General features: G+C 54.6%; 1 protein-coding gene across 1 annotated transcript in view; it reads left to right on the top strand.

The window, feature by feature from the left end:
- The window catches only part of SCUBE3 (signal peptide, CUB domain and EGF like domain containing 3), a 103,295-nt gene that overhangs the window by 78,680 nt on the left and 8,217 nt on the right, over positions 1-16,398 (top strand). Inside the window, exons 10-20 of the mRNA XM_045016189.1 lie at positions 1,118-1,234; positions 7,094-7,216; positions 9,149-9,265; positions 10,360-10,452; positions 10,548-10,664; positions 10,805-10,966; positions 11,918-12,121; positions 12,385-12,546; positions 13,480-13,647; positions 14,958-15,119; positions 15,512-15,709. Of these exons, the coding sequence (XP_044872124.1) occupies positions 1,118-1,234; positions 7,094-7,216; positions 9,149-9,265; positions 10,360-10,452; positions 10,548-10,664; positions 10,805-10,966; positions 11,918-12,121; positions 12,385-12,546; positions 13,480-13,647; positions 14,958-15,119; positions 15,512-15,709 (1,623 nt within the window). The remainder of the gene's footprint in view (positions 1-1,117; positions 1,235-7,093; positions 7,217-9,148; positions 9,266-10,359; positions 10,453-10,547; positions 10,665-10,804; positions 10,967-11,917; positions 12,122-12,384; positions 12,547-13,479; positions 13,648-14,957; positions 15,120-15,511; positions 15,710-16,398) is intronic.

Below are 16,398 nucleotides of genomic sequence, written 5' to 3'. Positions count from 1 at the left end.
TGAATCAGCACTTGGGCCCTTCATCGCTGGGTGAGTGTCTGAAGCCGCGAGTCAGTGGGGTGTGACAGAGCTCGGGTGTTACCTGCTGAGTGCATGGGGCCAGGCCCTGGGGAGGTCGGCAGGGGGAGTTGGTGTGCCTTTGGCTGGCACCTCTTTCATCTCCATCCAGGTTCTACATTCTTGGAAGTTTGAGCTGATCGTGGCAATTAAGTTAACAAAGCCAATGAAATACAAATAAAGCTGGCGGGCCAGGTTCGCCCCCGCAGCCTGTGCCGCCCTCCCACAGCAAGGCCCCCCACAGGGCAGTGGGGGTGATGTTGGCACCTTCCTTGGAGGAGGCTCTGCCAGGAGATTGCAGCTTTGGTTTCCATTTGGGGCGGAGGAGTGGGGAGGATGTGCTGGATCAGAACATGTCCCTGGACCCATGGCATTGGGGAGCTTGCAGCTGCTTTCCACCCCACAGGGGACTTTCCATTCCAGGCTGGCACCTTGGGATTTAACCCTTTGTCTTGCAAAGCATCACTGCGGCAGGGTAAAGGCTGGGCTTGGGGGTGGGGGCGCTGGCGCTGAGAGGCATAATCCACCCACTGTGGAGCTCTGTCGCCCTCTAGTGGTGGCTGGGCCGCAGGTGGAGGTTAATGAGCCTGGTACATCCTTTGCTAACACAGACAGGTCATTTAGCTCCAGCCATAGAGGCTCCTGCTGAGAGGTCCCAGGTTCATTGCAGATAACCTGCCCAGGGGCACAGCGTTGCATAGGCCTAGGGAGGCTCAGCGTGGCAGTGGGGCTGGGAAGGGGGTGTGTTCTGGGGTGTCCCCACCCCCCGTCCTATGCAGGGTAAAGGAGCAGATGTTGGCATAGACCCCGTTCCTGGCTGGCTGCCTCTCTGCAGGGCTTTGGTCTTGGACCACCCCTCTGGCACAGTGGGAGAGAGCTGTGCATGGACCTCACACGGTGGGAGTATTCATTTCAGTCTTTCTGGGTGACGCTGGAGGTGGGTAGGGAAGGAATCGAACCCTCGAGAAGCCAGCCAAGCCCCGGGGCTCAAGACCCCTGTGGAGCCCACCCCCTGGCTGGGCCGGGCCTCACGCTCTCTGCCTTTCCCTCTTCCTCCCAGATATTGACGAGTGCTCCTTCGACAGGACCTGTGACCATGTCTGCATCAACACCCCGGGGAGCTTCCAGTGCCTGTGTCACAAGGGCTACACGCTGTACGGGCTCACCCACTGTGGAGGTATGAGAGTTCCTGTCCCATTTGCCAGCTTCCTGGCGGTGGGATCTCTCTGGCAGGGGACTTGTCTCCCCTGGGAAGGGCTGGGAGGCCCATCACTTGGGCTACCTAAGACTAGACTCGACCAGGCCCTGGAGAAGGATTGTATGGAACAGTCTTGCCTTGTTTCCTGGGGTGAGGAGAGGGGCTGGGCTAGATGGAGCCCAGTAGGGTTTTTCCAGCTTTAACATGTACGATTCAGTGGAATGCATGGCTAGGCTGTGGAACTCATTGCCACAAGTTATCACTGCGGCCAAGAGCTGAGGATTCAGAGAAGGATATAGATAAGGGTTAAAACGAACAAGTGCTCTAAAGCTTTCTGCGTCAGCGAGAAGCCAGTCTCAGACTATTGGGAGACAGGAAGAAACTATCCCAGGCAGGTTTTCCTGGAACTGCTCACATCAGTGTTTCTTGCACTTTCTCTGGAGCATCTCATACTTACTGCCGTCAGAGACGAGATCCTATACTAGATGGATTGACGCAGTCTGGCCATCTCTGTGCTCCTACCACGGATACATTTCCTGCTACCCAGCAGGAGACAGGAACCATGTGCATGTGTTGGGGGGTTATGCGGGTAGCATACAGGTGTTCCGAAAGGGCTGGATGAGCCATGAAAGGGTCTGCCACCCGGGTGTCCCTTGAGGAGGAGTGGATGGCAGAGAGATCTTTGGGACACAGACGCTGGGATCACGGTTGTGGGGAAGTCCCGTACTGCGCTCCTCTCGGAGCAGCTGAGTCCCTAGTTTCCCAATCCGCTCTGGGACTTTGATTGCTTCTTTCCTGACTATTCCAATGGCTTCACCTCTTTGTATAGGAAAACAGGGCCCCCGCTGCCACGTTTGCCTTCCCCTGTAAGCAGCTAGGGAGATGCCAAGGGGGGAGGGGATTTCTCTCTTTCTGACAATTCCTCAGTAGTTGGAAATGGAGCTCCATAAGCCGAGTGGGTGCAGGGAGCCAGACAGTTGTGTCTGCAACTTCAAACAAAGCGACCAGAGCGATTTGCGACTTGTCCGCTCAGGGAGAGAGAGAAAAAAATCCCCAGAGTTCTTGGCACAAAGTTGGTGGGGAGGGGACTTCAAAAAGGTTTTGAGTTGAGTTTCCCGAATCAGATAACTCCCGAGCACGAGGGAAGGGGAAGCCTGTGCCCGAGGGAATAGCAGGGAAGATGAAAAGCGCAGAGAGGTTTGTTCAGGCGTGTTATGACAGTAGTGTGGTTTGCAGCGGTAGTTTTCAGTGCGAGTTACATATGTTGAGATACCCTGGATTACCTAGATTAAGGCTGGTGCACCAACACAAAGAAGCCCTCACGCACACAATGTACGCACCCTACTGCACGACACCCCCACCCTCCCATGCACACACAACATACACTTGCACAGACCAGTGCAAATGCTTCTAACTGGAAACCCGTTTGATTCTGTGATGGCCTGTGATAGCAGGGGACTGCACTCGATGACTCAGGAAGTCCCTTCCCGTCCTGTGTAAACACAATCCAGACTGAAAACTCACCTCCCACATCCAGAAAACAGTAGCACCCATGATGGGGCATATTCTCTGCCGATGTAAAGTGCTGCAGCTCCATTGACTTCAGTGGAGTCAATGTAAATGCAGTTCATAGAATCATAGAATCAGGGTTGGAAGGGACCTCAAGAGGTCATCTAGTCCAACCTCCTGCTCAAGCAGGACCAATCCCCAACTAAATCATCCCAGCCAGGGTTTTGTCAAGCCAGGCCTTAAAAACCTCTAAGGAAGGAGATTCCACCATCTCCCTAGGTAACCCATTCCAGTGCTTCACCACCCTCCTAGTGAAATAGTTTTTCCTAATATCCAACCTAAAACATCCCCACTGCAACTTGAGACCATTGCTCCTTGTTCTGTCATCTGGTACCACTGAGAACAGTCTAGATCCATCCTCTTTGGAACCCCCTTTCAGGTAGTTGAAAGCAGCTATCAAATCCCCCCTCATTCTTCTCTTCTGCAGACTAAATAATCCCAGTTCAGTTCAGTTCAGTTAGATGTCATTGGCATGGCAGGCTGGACTAGTGTTGTCAAACTCACATACCTAAATGTTCATGAACCCTGTACTCAGGAGCCCCCCTATTAGACATATGGTCCCTGCCTGCCCCAAATAAAATCCTGGCCCTGCTGAAGTCAATGGGAGTTTTGCTATTCACTTCAATGAAGTCAGGATTTCACCCACTGAATGCAGCTCTATTCCATCTTTCTTGCCAGGCTGCCTCTGTTTATACAGCCAGTGAGTCCTTGCTGTGATTTCATGCCCACTTGCATGGAGACACAAACACACAAGCGGGTGAACACAGACAGGCAGCCACACTTGTCCATGAGCGCTCACTGTGCTAATCGCGCCAGACAGGGAAGTGCTGTCCCTCCCATTGGGAGCAGAAGAGTTCCTTGAGGGAGGAGGTTTATAAAAGCTCTCGTAAAGCCAGAGGCCAGCTTAAACCGCCTGCTGGCTGCGGTTTGCAGAGAGAGTGAGGCAGGATGTCAGGAAGGGCTCTTGGTTTGTGTCACACCACTCAGGAGTACACACATTATTGGGGCTCAGTGCAGGGCTCCTGGGGTGAATTTCTCTGTCCTGGTATATAGGAGGGTCGCCAGCCCAGATAGGGTCGCCAGCCCTCCAGGATTGTCCTGGAGTCTCCAGAATTAAAGATGAATCTTTAGCCGAAGATTATGTCATGTGATGAAATCTCCAGGAATTCATCCAAACAAAGTTGGCAACGCTAGAGTCAGACTAGGTGAGCTAATGGTCCCTTCTGGCCTGAGGCTTGATGAATCAATGAACGTGGGGTGGCTGAAATAGACGACAAACTGGGAAGCAGAATCCATTGGGGATGCAAATTGAGCGTTGAGAGCAAAGCTGCTAAATGGAATCTAGTTTCTAAGTCCTCTGTCTGTCTGTCTTTCTACGGCTGGCTGGTCCCCCATCTAGCAGAGTGATTGGTTTGCCCACCGACGGAGAGATTTCACATTGAAAACAAAAAGAAGATTCTGTCGAGCACTTCAGCTGCCCCTGCGAGGCAATCTAGACAGAGGATCTAGTCCCTATGAGCCAAATGTTTGTCACCACCTGGCTGGGCTACTTTATTTCCCTGTGTCTGGGGGTAAAGGTGGAGCCACACGGAAATTCCAGCTGGTGGAGAAAGCAGCCACTCCTTAGTGAGAAAAACCACCAAGGACACAGCCTGGGACAAGGGTGGTGCTGGTGATTCTGAGTCAGTCCTGCATCCAGCACCCCAGCAAAGTTGGTGCAAAGGCTGCTGTCACAGAGGAGCTGCCATGGTTTGGGATAAGAAATAAAACCAAGGCCCCGTCCTTTGGCTCATGACAAACCGCTCCACCAGTAGCGCTTGTGTCAGGAGTCGACGCGTTAGCCCTCGCATCCTGACCAAGTTCAGTTGAGAAATTCCTTCCCCGCCCCCCGTGGGTAAGTCGGCTACAGTATTTGTCTTCACTTTTTGAGATGCAGCGTTGCTGTGCATTGTAACACAGCTGTCACTTTCCACCCCAGAGACGGATGCATTTCAGTGGTGGGTGACGTGAGCCCTAATAAGATCGGCCCATTTGGGTGATCGAAAGAGCTGTGAAGAAGGGAAGGCAGAGCAGCTCCCCTGCCAGTGCCATCCACTACAGAGCTTGTGAAGCAATTGACATGGCAGGATTAGGTCAAAAAGGCCAGGTTCACATTGGCAGTGCCTTCGGCCAGAACAGAATCCTCTCACTGGCCTTGAGCCCAAGAGGGTGGGGTGGGAGGTGGGAGCAGAGTCCCTTATCCCCATCTCTGGTCTGCCTCTCCCATCTAGCTGTTCAGTCTTAGATTGCTTCATAGCACCCATCGTCATGGGCTATTCACCCTTGAGGTTGCTCCTGGTCACTCACCATTCCCCTACTCTCTGCTCACCTTGCATCTCTGCCCAGCCCTGCATTCCCCTTCCCCTTCCCCTTCCCCTTCCCTCTTGCCCAGGTGGGAGGAGCTGGATCTGGCTCTGCTTGCAGACCTCCAAGGCCATGGTTGGAGTCCCAGCGAGGTGCGGGGATTGCTCAGCTCTGAATGGAGACTCATTCCTCTGGTTGCTTTCCCCAGCCAGTGGGCGCTCTATTGGCTTGTGGGAGGAGTGATCAGAGGACGGCTCCTGATTAATGGAAATAGCCATTTAAATTGCTGGTTGCAGGGAGCTCTCAGGGTGGGGATGAGGATGATTACGGGGCTGTGCTCATGCCCGGCCTGGCTGTCAGCAAGGGGACAAAGGTGAGAAGAAGCTTCAGGGAGCTGAGGAGACTTAGGGTCATAAGGAGTTTGAGCAGGGAACATCTCCTACATCCTACCAGAGAAGCCGCTGGCAGTTTTTCTCCTCTGACCCTGGCTCTAGGGGGAGGCTCTGAGAAGAGGGGTCTGGCTAGTGGTTAAAGCAGTTGCCTGGGTGCCAGAACACCTGGGTTCTCTCTCTGGCTCTGCCCTGACTTATCATGAGACTTTGAAAAAGTCCTTTTGCCCCTCTGTAGGGTGGGGTTGGGAGACGTAATGGGTTCCTGCTCACACAGGGCTTTGAGACCTTCACAGACAGTGCTGCTGGGTACGTGCTGGGTCTTGCTCCTGTTTGTTACCCTGGGGCAGCTTCATTTTCTGCCGTCCTCTGAGCCTTTCTCCAGAGTGTCCCTCCCTAGCTGCTATCCGGAAGTGGGTGCCCTTACTTTCTCCCTACGGAGAGTGCCTGGGGCAGTGCTGTCCCGAGTCACAGCTGATATGCAGCAGAGTGCTGCGAAGAGGGGACTCACGTCTGTTGCCGGCACAGAGGCCCGAGGCGACAGCAACAATGGTTCGTTGCCCGGTGTGCTTCGCTTCCAATAAACACACCAAGGTGGAGAAGCAAAAAAAAGTTTATTTGAGCCCAAATAAGGTGCAAGGGAGACATAGCAATCTCAAATCCTGCACACACATACAAGCGGTTTTCCTCTCTTTATACATAACTTCAGCTAAGCATTCCCATCACCCCCACACTCCTCCTCTCCCCCCACCTTTAATTCCCATGCAGCAAATACACTTTGCAATAGCAATTACGTTAAGCAGTTAAGTCATACTTGGCAAAAACCACTTTAGCTCGTTAGTAACTCTTCTGTGAACAGTTATCTTGTTTTACTTTCCTGGATCCGTTATTCTGCCCCCCCCTTAGCCAGGTGTAAGTAGGCCTCATCATTATCTCCTGGCAGTACCACAGTTGAGCTAGCTGTTGTACATTCCATTCTCGGTTACTGGCCTGCTAGGTTGATTAAAGTTCAAACATAAACATGGAAGCGCTTTGGTCAGACATGGAGTGACTTTAGTTCATTCAGGCCTACTACAGAAGGCTTTATTGACACTTATGGCTTTCCACCCTCCTGAGTTACCTAGGGTTATGCCTAGTGACACCAACACGTCCCTGCACGTGTTGGACTAAATTCTCCTCTTGTTTCATGTGACCTTCCCCACTGGTGCTAATTGAAGCTGTGGAAGCCCAGCTCCTCCAAAAACCCAGCCCGAGATATCTCAGGTTGGACACCCAGAGTTACAGGCCACTTTGAAAATGGGGCCTTAAGTGATTTGGTCAGGACTACGCAGTGAGTCAGTGGCAGAGCCAGGATTAGAACCCATGAGTCCTGGCTGCCAACCTCTGCCCCACCAGCTCTAACCACTTTAACACTCCACGAGCTAGAAGAATCCAGGAGTCCTGCCCCCACTCAGCCTGCTGTAACCTCTAACAGAGCTTGCTTTATGCAGCATGGCAATTCCAGTTCTCAGTAAACGTCTCGCTTTGCTCCCTGCAGACATTGATGAATGCAGCATCAACCGAGGAGGCTGCAAATTTGGCTGCATAAACACCCCTGGCAGCTATGAGTGTACCTGTCCGGCCAGCTGCAAACTTCACTGGAACAAAAAGGACTGCATAGGTGGGTAAAGAAAACCCATGCTGCCATCTAGTGGGTGAGCATAGGTCAGCCGGCAAAGCCGGAACAGAGATCTGCATTTTTCTATTTGGTCCTTGCCGGGACGTGGTGGATAGATTTGATCCAGGTGGATTTTGCTGTGAAGATGCTTTGTAGTATGGGGAGACGGTGCAGCAGAAAGGGTGCTGCTTACGGGTTGGATTTGGCCACTGGGTGTGTGTTGACCACGCACCCCGGCATATAGCGTCCTCTCTTGGTTTGGGCGTCATGCCGGGTGGAAACCTTTTCAATCTCGGCCTAGAGCTAGAGCGTGTTTATTTTTGTGCGGATTCCCATGATCCCCATGCTGCCCCAGTGCTGTGCCTTCTGGCAGAGACAGGGAGTTCAGGCTCCATGCCCCAGTCTGCCTTTCGCCACTCTGCTGAGACTGCTAGCACAGGAGACCAGATCATGCTACCTGTGGAGCTAGTTTTCATGCTGTGGTCTCCTGATCTAAATGCCCCTTTCCTCCCCCAAACCCATCTCGCCTGGGCTGCTGGACTCAAGAAAAGAGAGAGTTTGGGAAGCGGTAGAGGAAATTCTGGCACCTCACCTAGAAAAGGGTGCATCAGAAAGTGTAGTCCTTCACCTGCCGAACTTCCCTTGGCTATTTCTGACCTGGGTCAAATTCTGTTTGTTCTTTACATAGTGCTCTTCTCCCCAAGGGATCCCAAAGCACTTTGCTGATAGATATACCTATACAAATCTCTTTTCCTGCCCCGGACATGCAGCAACCTCTGGGGAAGGGCACAGCAGCAGTTTTAAACAGCCCGCAGCAACACTGTGGTGCCCAGTTGATTCCCTTCCATTACCATCCAAGAGAAGGGACAGGGGATAGACTGAGCAAAGCCTCCTCAGAATGAAGGAGTGAATGAAACCCCAGCAAGTGCCTCTTACTCCTCAAGATGATCTGCTGACTCATGGCCCCAGGTTGAGCGTGTGAGTGTAAAGTTGTGCAGGAGAACCCAGAAGACCACACGCACCCCTGTCTTGCCAGGATGGCCCATGGCAGAAGCAGGTGGCTGAGGGAGGAGGATGGATGCTGTGGCAGGAATGGAGTTAGGAGCAAGGTTAGAGTCCCACTGTTGTATTAATTTGGATAGAATAAATGGGCTTTTAGCTGCCTCTTTTCTGGTCACTGGCTTCCAGCAGTGTTGCAAAATAGGCAGTCTTGGCCAGCTAAGCCAGACTCTTCTTAGCCAGAAGGAAAAAGGAGAGAGAGAGAGAGAAAGACAGTGGGGAAGGAGAAGAACACACCTGGGGGGAGAGAAAAAGTCTCACATCCCAGGTGGTGGTCAGGATCCAGCCAGTGGAGGTGGTGATGTCATGTGACTCCCTCTCTCTCTGGCCTGGTGTGCTCAGGACATTTCTCAGGATCAGAATGATGAAGGCCCAGGGACACAGGAGATGGTGGGGGTGGCAGCCATGATGGTGAAGCTCACTTCAGTCACTAATTTGTCTCCCAAAGTCTCTTTCTGTAAGGACCCCAGAAGGAGTGATGGGCTGAGTAGCCCATCCCCTCACTGTTTTGCCCAACAATGAGGCCTCATTTCCGACCCACCAATTTCGATTCATTGATGTTTCAGTCTCACGGTGCCTGGTTTATCAGGGACGACCGTAACGCCGTCCTTGAGCGATATCAGGAGGTCTTTTTGTTTCTACTAATTCAGTCTCTCTGTCTCCCCGTTGCAACTTTTCCGATCACTGTTGATCCCGATAGATTATCGTGAATGAAGTTTCACTCACTTTTTTCAGTTGCACCCACAATTGCGCTAAATTTGTAAGCCCAATTATGATAACTCCCCACCCCCAGTGCCTGGAGCAGCGCCTGCTTGTCTGGTCGGCCCTGAGTCGCCCCCTGCTTGTTGTCACCACTCAGTGCTTGTTGTCCTTCAGAGCTGGTGAAATGCCTGACGGGCCCCATCTCTCACCGGGCCATGATCACCTGCAACAAGAACGGCAAGAAGGACAGCTGCTCCCTCACCTGCATCTCCAAGGCCCGCTTCCTGCCAGGTACCAACCCGTGGCTGCCACATCTCCCTGAAACCTACCCGGGGCACTGGCCTTCTCTAACGCCTTCCGTCCCAAAAGGCTTTACAAATATGGATCTCTCCCTACCCGTTACTTAGGTGGATGCTTAACGGTGCCCCGCATCGCCGTGCAGAACACCATATGTCGTTGAAAGCACAGAGGGGGCTTAGGGAAGCAGGATGTCTCTGTGCAGGCTAGATTTAGGTCTGGATGAGGCTGAAGTCACCACACCGTAGGGTGCACCCCCCTCAGGGGGTGAAGAGGACCTTTCAGGGGGCCATGGCTGGGACCCAGGCCAGCTCCCACCAGGGCCAGGGAGAGAGCGCCACACAGCTCTGCTCCTGGCCCCGCGCCTGAGGCTCCACTCCTGGCCCCACACCCAGGGCCCCGGCTGCCAGCGTTGGCCCCCGGCTGGGCCTCCACTCCGCTCCTGGCCCCAACCCCAGCTGTGGTCCCAGCCTTGGCCCCCTTACCCCTGTCTGCAGCCCTCCCCACAGAGCCACAGCTCTGCTTCCGGCTGGGCAGAAAGGGGGCGTGGACAGAGATAAGGGGGGCACAACCCTGAAAAGTTTGTTGACCACTGGGATAATGACTAGATCTGCCCTTGGAATCATCTTCATACTTCAGAGCCACAGCTGGGACACTTAGCAGTCCCCATTCTCCTCCTAACGGGGCCCCCATCCATTATACTCCCTGCTTCCTCTCGGACCCCTAGCTCTGGATGCTGTCCCCATTGCAGGACTGGACTCCCTTTACTGGAGCTGGCCTGGTGGGGATATCATGGGGTGGGAGTGGGGAGGAGGCTGTACACAGGATCCCAGGCTTTGCAGCTCAATGGCTGAGCAGGGCCCTGGCTTTGCCTGAACTGACCCTCGGGTTGTGCTAGCAATGAACCAGTCTCTAGAGCTTCAAAGGTTGGGGTCATATCAGCACATGTGGGCTTCTTAGTGCCTGATTTCTTAGGGTGCTGAGCCCCCACTGACCTCCCTGGGCGACGCAGAGGAGCAGCACTTCGGAAGCTAGCCGGGAGTGAGCCCCAGGCTCTGTCTGAATCCCTCCTTTCTCCTTCTTCACAGAGTCCGACAGCAGCTACACGGTGAGCTGTGGGACACCCATCCTGCGCCAGGGGGCCCAGCAGAGGCCTGGCAACAGCAGCCATCACTGCGTGGGTAAGATTGCTCTCCTGGGCCTCCCCTGCCCCCAGTTGCCATGGTGGGAGGCTCAGCTGGTGCCTCTGGTGTTTAGCACCTGCCTTTTCTTTTAGAGACTGTCACTGCTCCAATCAAACAGAAGGCTTCTTTCAAGATCAAGGATGCCAAGTGCCACCTGCACCCACGTGTGAAGGGGAAGCAGGACGAGTCGGGGAAGCACGGGGCGCCAGGTGAGGCATACACCCCCCAGCCAGCTGTGTAAACTCCTCTATGGCTGTGTGGAGGGAAGTGGCCCCATTGACTACCTGGGCTTGGGTTTCCCAAGGGAGCTGTGGGGAAGATCCTGACTCTCTATCCCTCACTCTTCCAGGCGGGGCGGCCCCCTGCTCGGATTGCCAGGTGACCTTTGTGAACCTCAAGTGCGACTCATCAAGGAAGGGCAAAGGCCGCCGGGCCCGCAACTCCCCCAACAAGGAGGTGACGCGCATCACCCTGGAGTTTGAGGCAGAAATCAAACCGGAAGAGGTCACAGGTGAGGGACAGGGCTGGGAGGACCGGCTTTCCCAGAGTGCACTGGGCCTGAGGCGATCCCAAGTTGGGGGATATGGGACTGGGAGGACTGTTTTTCCCAGAGTGCATTGGGCCTGAGGAGAGAGGCCTGGCTGTCCCAGAATGCACTGGAACTGAGGTGAGCCCACGTAGCAGTAGAAGCTCTGGCTTTCCCAGTGTGCACTGGGCTGAACTCTCCAATAACGTCTGCCTTGTGCTCTTAATTACCTTCACACCTTGCTAGGCAGCATGTTCCATGGCCTGTGTGAAATGAGCTTGGCAGTTCTCAGACCAGCTCCTTCTGGGCAGGCGTCCATGTCATAAAAAACACCGTCCCGGCTTGCACTAACTAGCCCCCTCACCGGCGGTCTGGCCAGAGGCCAAGGACTGAGTAAGACCCATGGAAACTGAACCCCTTCTGCACCTCTAGAAGGGGCTTCCCCAAGATGTAGATGAAGCAGGCTGATGGGGTAGGGTGAGGGAAATTTGCCCTGCCACTCCTTGCTGTGGTTCTAGTTCTCTGGCCAGTGATAATGTTGCACAGAGCCTCCTGCTGTCCACAGTACCGCTTTAACAGTTACATCCAGAGCCATCCCAGGTGCGGTGATGGGCACTAAAAGAGGAGGGGGGTAGAATAGGCAGAGATGTATAGTCACCCCCAGCGTGTGGAAATGCAGAGGTGGGCAGCAGTCCAGGCTCGGGTGTGGGGAGATGGAATGAGTAGCAGGAGGAACCCCCTAATCCAGCTGAAGATACCCCTTCGCTGCTTGAGTTCCCCCCCAGTCCCTGCCACCCCACTCACACCTGATAGAAGATTGGTGAGGAATCACACCACTAGCCCCTGCAGGGATGGGGAGGGGCAGTCTAGGAGGTCATCTGCTTTTCCTTTGCTCACCCTGATAGTCTACCCCCCCCCCCCGTCTCTGACCTCTAGCCAGCTGCAATATTAACTGCCTGCGGCAGAGGGTGGAGAAGAAGCTGAAGTCTGCAATCAAGGCCCTGAAGAAGTCCATAAACCAGGAGCGGTTCCTGATCCGCTTTGCGGGCATGGATTACGAGGTGGCGCGGAAGCTGAGCATGTCCCTGGAGAGGCAGGAGAGCTGCGGGCCAGGGCAGCAAAGGCTAGGATCCAAGTGTGGTAAGGGAACAACCGGGGGGCTAGGGCTGTAGGCCCCTAGTGCTGAACTACAACTCCCAAGCACCAGCGCTGCCAGCTCCATGTGCTGCCCGGGCAGTAGGTGAAGTTACCATGTGTTCTCCCTTTAGAGGCACTGACTTGTCAATATTAGGAGCTGGGGACCCCGAGGGCCTCTCACCTGCAGCCAGAATAAGGCTTGTTAGGGGATAGATTGGTGGGGGTTCCCGCTACATGCGTCCCTAATGGCTCTGCCTCTCTCTTAGTTAGCTGCCTGCAGGGAACGTATTACCACGGTCAAATGGAGCAGTGTGTCCCTTGCCCCCCTGGGACCTACCAGGACAAAGAAGGCCAGCTCTCTTGTGACCTTTGCCCTGGAAGTGATGCGTACGGCCCGGCCGGAGCAACAAACATAACCACCTGTGCAGGTACGGTGCGGGGTCAATCGGTTGCTGTGTGTGACCTTGGAGAGGCTGGCTGAGGAACCAAGAGGCACCTTACAACTACGGCGTTACGGCGCTCTTGATCATCTCTCCCATAGGGCCCGGCAAGGGCCTTTGGGTGGGCTCGGCATTGTGGGATGGGGCTAGGAGCACCCGCAGAACCAGTGCAGCGTGCAGCTTCCATTCTGCGCTGCAGAGAAACCATTGTAGACCTCATCCCCGGTTTGTTCAAGGCCCGGGCATCAGGCATGAAACAGCTCCAGGGGTTCCACACCAGCACTCCTTGCATTGCCTGGCCGCAGACAGGCCCTTGGAGCTGTCCCCTGACTCTCCATTCAGAACAGGACGGGAGAGAAACACGAGAGGGAAGCACAAGCGCCCAGTTAGGATGCAGGTGTGGTGGCGTGACTGCAGGGGGCTGCCGCTTTTGGCTGTTCTTCCTGCAGGGTAAACTTGGATGCATCCCAGTCATGAGCCAAAAGGGGTGGGAGGTTGTAAGAGCAGAACCATGGGGCAATCGGAACCAGTCCATTTTATCAGAGCCCCCCGAGTTCAGAGGAGAAGGGGGCAGAGACCATCTCTTTGTCCTTTTTTGTACAGCTCCTAGCAAAATGGGGTCCATTGTGGGGCTCCTCAGGGCTGCTGCAGTAAGTAATAAAGATCTGGCTGAATGGTTCTGATCCACCTGCAGCTGTCACCAGGAGGTCACACAGCAACAAGGTGGTGATTTCCAGGCTGCTGCAAGGTCCCTGCAACCAGTGGGGCTGCCCCACGGATCTGATGAGGAGCCAGAGCTGCCTGTGGCTCCCCCTGTCTGGGGTTCAGCGCCAGTGACACGCAGTGGAGCTCAGGGCATGAGGAGGCTGCGTTATTGCACGACTGACCCGCATCTCTCTTTGATTTCCGAATGGGCCTTAGGTCAGTGTCCCCCCGGCCATCACTCAGTGGATGGCTTCATACCCTGCCAGCCGTGTCCCCGGGGTGCCTACCAGCCCGAAGCTGGGCGAGCTCTGTGCTTCCCTTGCGGTGGGGGGCTGACCACCAAACACGAGGGAGCCTTCTCCTTCCAGGACTGCGATACCAAAGGTACGTCCAAGCCAGCAGCTCCGTCGGCATCTGGGAGGGGAACAGCCAGGGGAGATCAGAGCGGCGGGACAGCTCCAGGGAGGGTTGGGGGCTGAGTTCCCAGGACTGAGCTTGCTTCATTATCGTTACATCCCCCAAACCCACCTCTGCCTCTTCGGCTCCCCAGGCCCCGTCACAACAGCGATATGGGAAGCTTTCATTTTGCCAAGTGGGGGGCCAGTCCCACCCTTGCGTCGCTGCTCCCTTTTGCCCTGCACATCCTTCACCAAGACTCTTGGCTTCGATCTACGCCCCCACCTTCCCCGCCCTGTCCCATTTGCCCCGCTCTCCTGTTAGACTACAATCTCCTTGAGAAGCTACGTGCTTGTTGAGCCGCTTTGCACCATGGCTGTACGAATCCACCAGCCCAGGCACAAAATCCACCTGCCCACCCTTTAAATAATGCTGCCAAAGCGAACGAGAATTGGTGGCATGTTTGCAGGGCTGTTCTAATGCTGCACAGATGCATTTAGTACCCCAGAAATACTCTTACAAAAGGAGCACTCCAGCGTTGTCCAGTAATGGACTCCGACTCCGCAGTGTTGCTGTTACGAAGCTGTGTGGGGTCTTGGTATTTGTTAGGGTTAATAATAACAGTGTAATAATTGGGTGCTTATTTTTAGGCTAAGCTTTACAAGGAAATCTGGTCTGCCGAGTTTTGCAGTTAGCAGTGCAGTGATGATGTGGATGCAATTTCTCCTCTTATTAAAGGGCTGTAAAGTGTGGGGATCGTTGAAGTTAATGCAAAATCCAGAGTTCAGCATGTTGCTGCCCTGGGGAGGGCGGTGGGGAGAGAGAATAACCATTCTAAACAGGAAGGTGGTGCGGCCTAAATTAACACCTTAAAGGAGCCTTGAATGTGCTTTCCCCAAAGTTCACATGGGAATACCTGTGTCACTTAAAAAAAAAAAAAGTCTCTTTGCACATAGCTTCCAGGGAGTGTGAGTGGGAGCTGGGAATCAGAACTCCTGGGTTCTATTCCCAGCTCTGCCACTGACTTGCTGCTTGATCCTGGGCAGGTCACCTAACTTCTCTGTGGCCATGTTTCCCAGCTGTAAAGCAGGGAAAATACTCGCCTCTCCCCAAGGAGTAGCAGAGCTGGGAATGGGAACCAGGAGCCGGCTGCTCTGATCACTCATGTCTGCTTAATAAAACGTCTGATCGGCTGAGCTAGGAGAGCTGTGGCTCCTAGACAGCTGGGATGACTCAGTGAGCTGATGCCTCCTTGCCTGCTCACTGACCGTATGTTTTCCTCTCCCCTCTCACCATAGTTCAGTGCTCCCCGGGTCATTACTACAATACCAGTGTCCACCGCTGCATCCGCTGTGCCGTGGGCACCTACCAGCCAGACTTCCGCCAGAATTACTGCATCACCTGCCCCGGCAACACCACCACGGACTTCGACGGCTCCACGTCCGTGTCCCAGTGTAAAAGTACGCGCTTCAGGCAGCCCGGGTGCTGTGTCCATATGTCGCATGTGCAACACAATCTCTGCCAGTCGCTGTGTTTTCCTGTTAGCTTGATGTCCAGCCAGAGGGCCCTGGCAGAAGGCCACCTCCTCTTGCTGTTTCCCTTTATGCACCCCCAATCATGTGCACAGACAGCTGCATCTAACCATGCACGCAGTCACATGCACACATGAATAGATGTGACCATAGGTGCGTCTGTAGGCACAGATAGCCCGGTGCATAGAGGATTGGAACATCCAGGATCGCCTGATCCAATTCTTCTGCCCGCTGATCATTGCCTAGTGCCCCCATGTCAGAGAAGCGTCTTCTCTAGGGGAACTAATTTCCAGTGACCACTGGTCCTTGTTGCCTTGCAGACCGCCAGTGCGGAGGGGAGCTGGGTGAATACACTGGCTACATCGAGTCTCCCAACTACCCCGGCAACTACCCCGCCAACATTGAGTGCACCTGGAACATCAACCCCCCCCCAAAGCGCAAGATCCTCATCGTGGTCCCGGAGATCTTCCTGCCGTCCGAGGATGAGTGCGGGGACGTCTTGGTCATGCGGAAAAACTGTAGGTAACCGATTGCTGTGGTGTGGCCATGCTGGGCAATGGGGGTGCTGGGTAATCCCGTGAGAGCCCCCATCCCCCACCTCCCAGGCTGTCTGGTCTGTGGACACCTCTGGGAGGAGCGGAGCCCAGTACGTGATGGAGCAGGCGTGTGTGGAGGAGAGGGTGACAGCGCTGCAGGTGAACTCGATGCATCCCTAAAGAGCTGCCTTCGCCTCTGGCTTGGTCCCAAGTAGGCCAAGTTTGATGCACTCAGCCTAATGGGGAAGTCTGCATCCTTGGGCTGTGCGTGGGTAACTACTACGGGGAGTGGGGTTTGCAGGGAGTGGATCCACCCCACATACCTCACTACCTGGGGCTGGCTTCCCTGCTGCAGAGCTGGGTGAATGCCCATCAGTAAAGGCTCCTGGTGGCACATCACTTATGGCACCTGGCCCCAGGCAAGGAGATGAAACCACTCTGCCCAGCTGCAGATTTGTCTCCATCCAGATGTCTTCCCAAGTGTTGCCCTGGTTATAGTGAAGCCATCCTGTGCCCTGCGGGAACGGTCCCTGGGGTGCTATGAGGCCTGGAAGCAGTTCCTGAGGCTTTGCCAACCTAGTCCCCAGGCGCAGTGTTTCCATATGACACTGTTGTGCTGACGCCACATCAGAATCTCATCACTCAGTCCCTTCGGGTGAAGGGGCCCCGGC

The sequence above is a fragment of the Mauremys mutica genome, chromosome 4, assembly GCF_020497125.1.
Source record: "Mauremys mutica isolate MM-2020 ecotype Southern chromosome 4, ASM2049712v1, whole genome shotgun sequence".
In the NCBI taxonomy this organism is placed as follows: domain Eukaryota; kingdom Metazoa; phylum Chordata; order Testudines; family Geoemydidae; genus Mauremys; species Mauremys mutica.
Note: the sequence above shows the minus strand (reverse complement) of the source record. Positions and strands in the feature narration are given on the sequence as shown.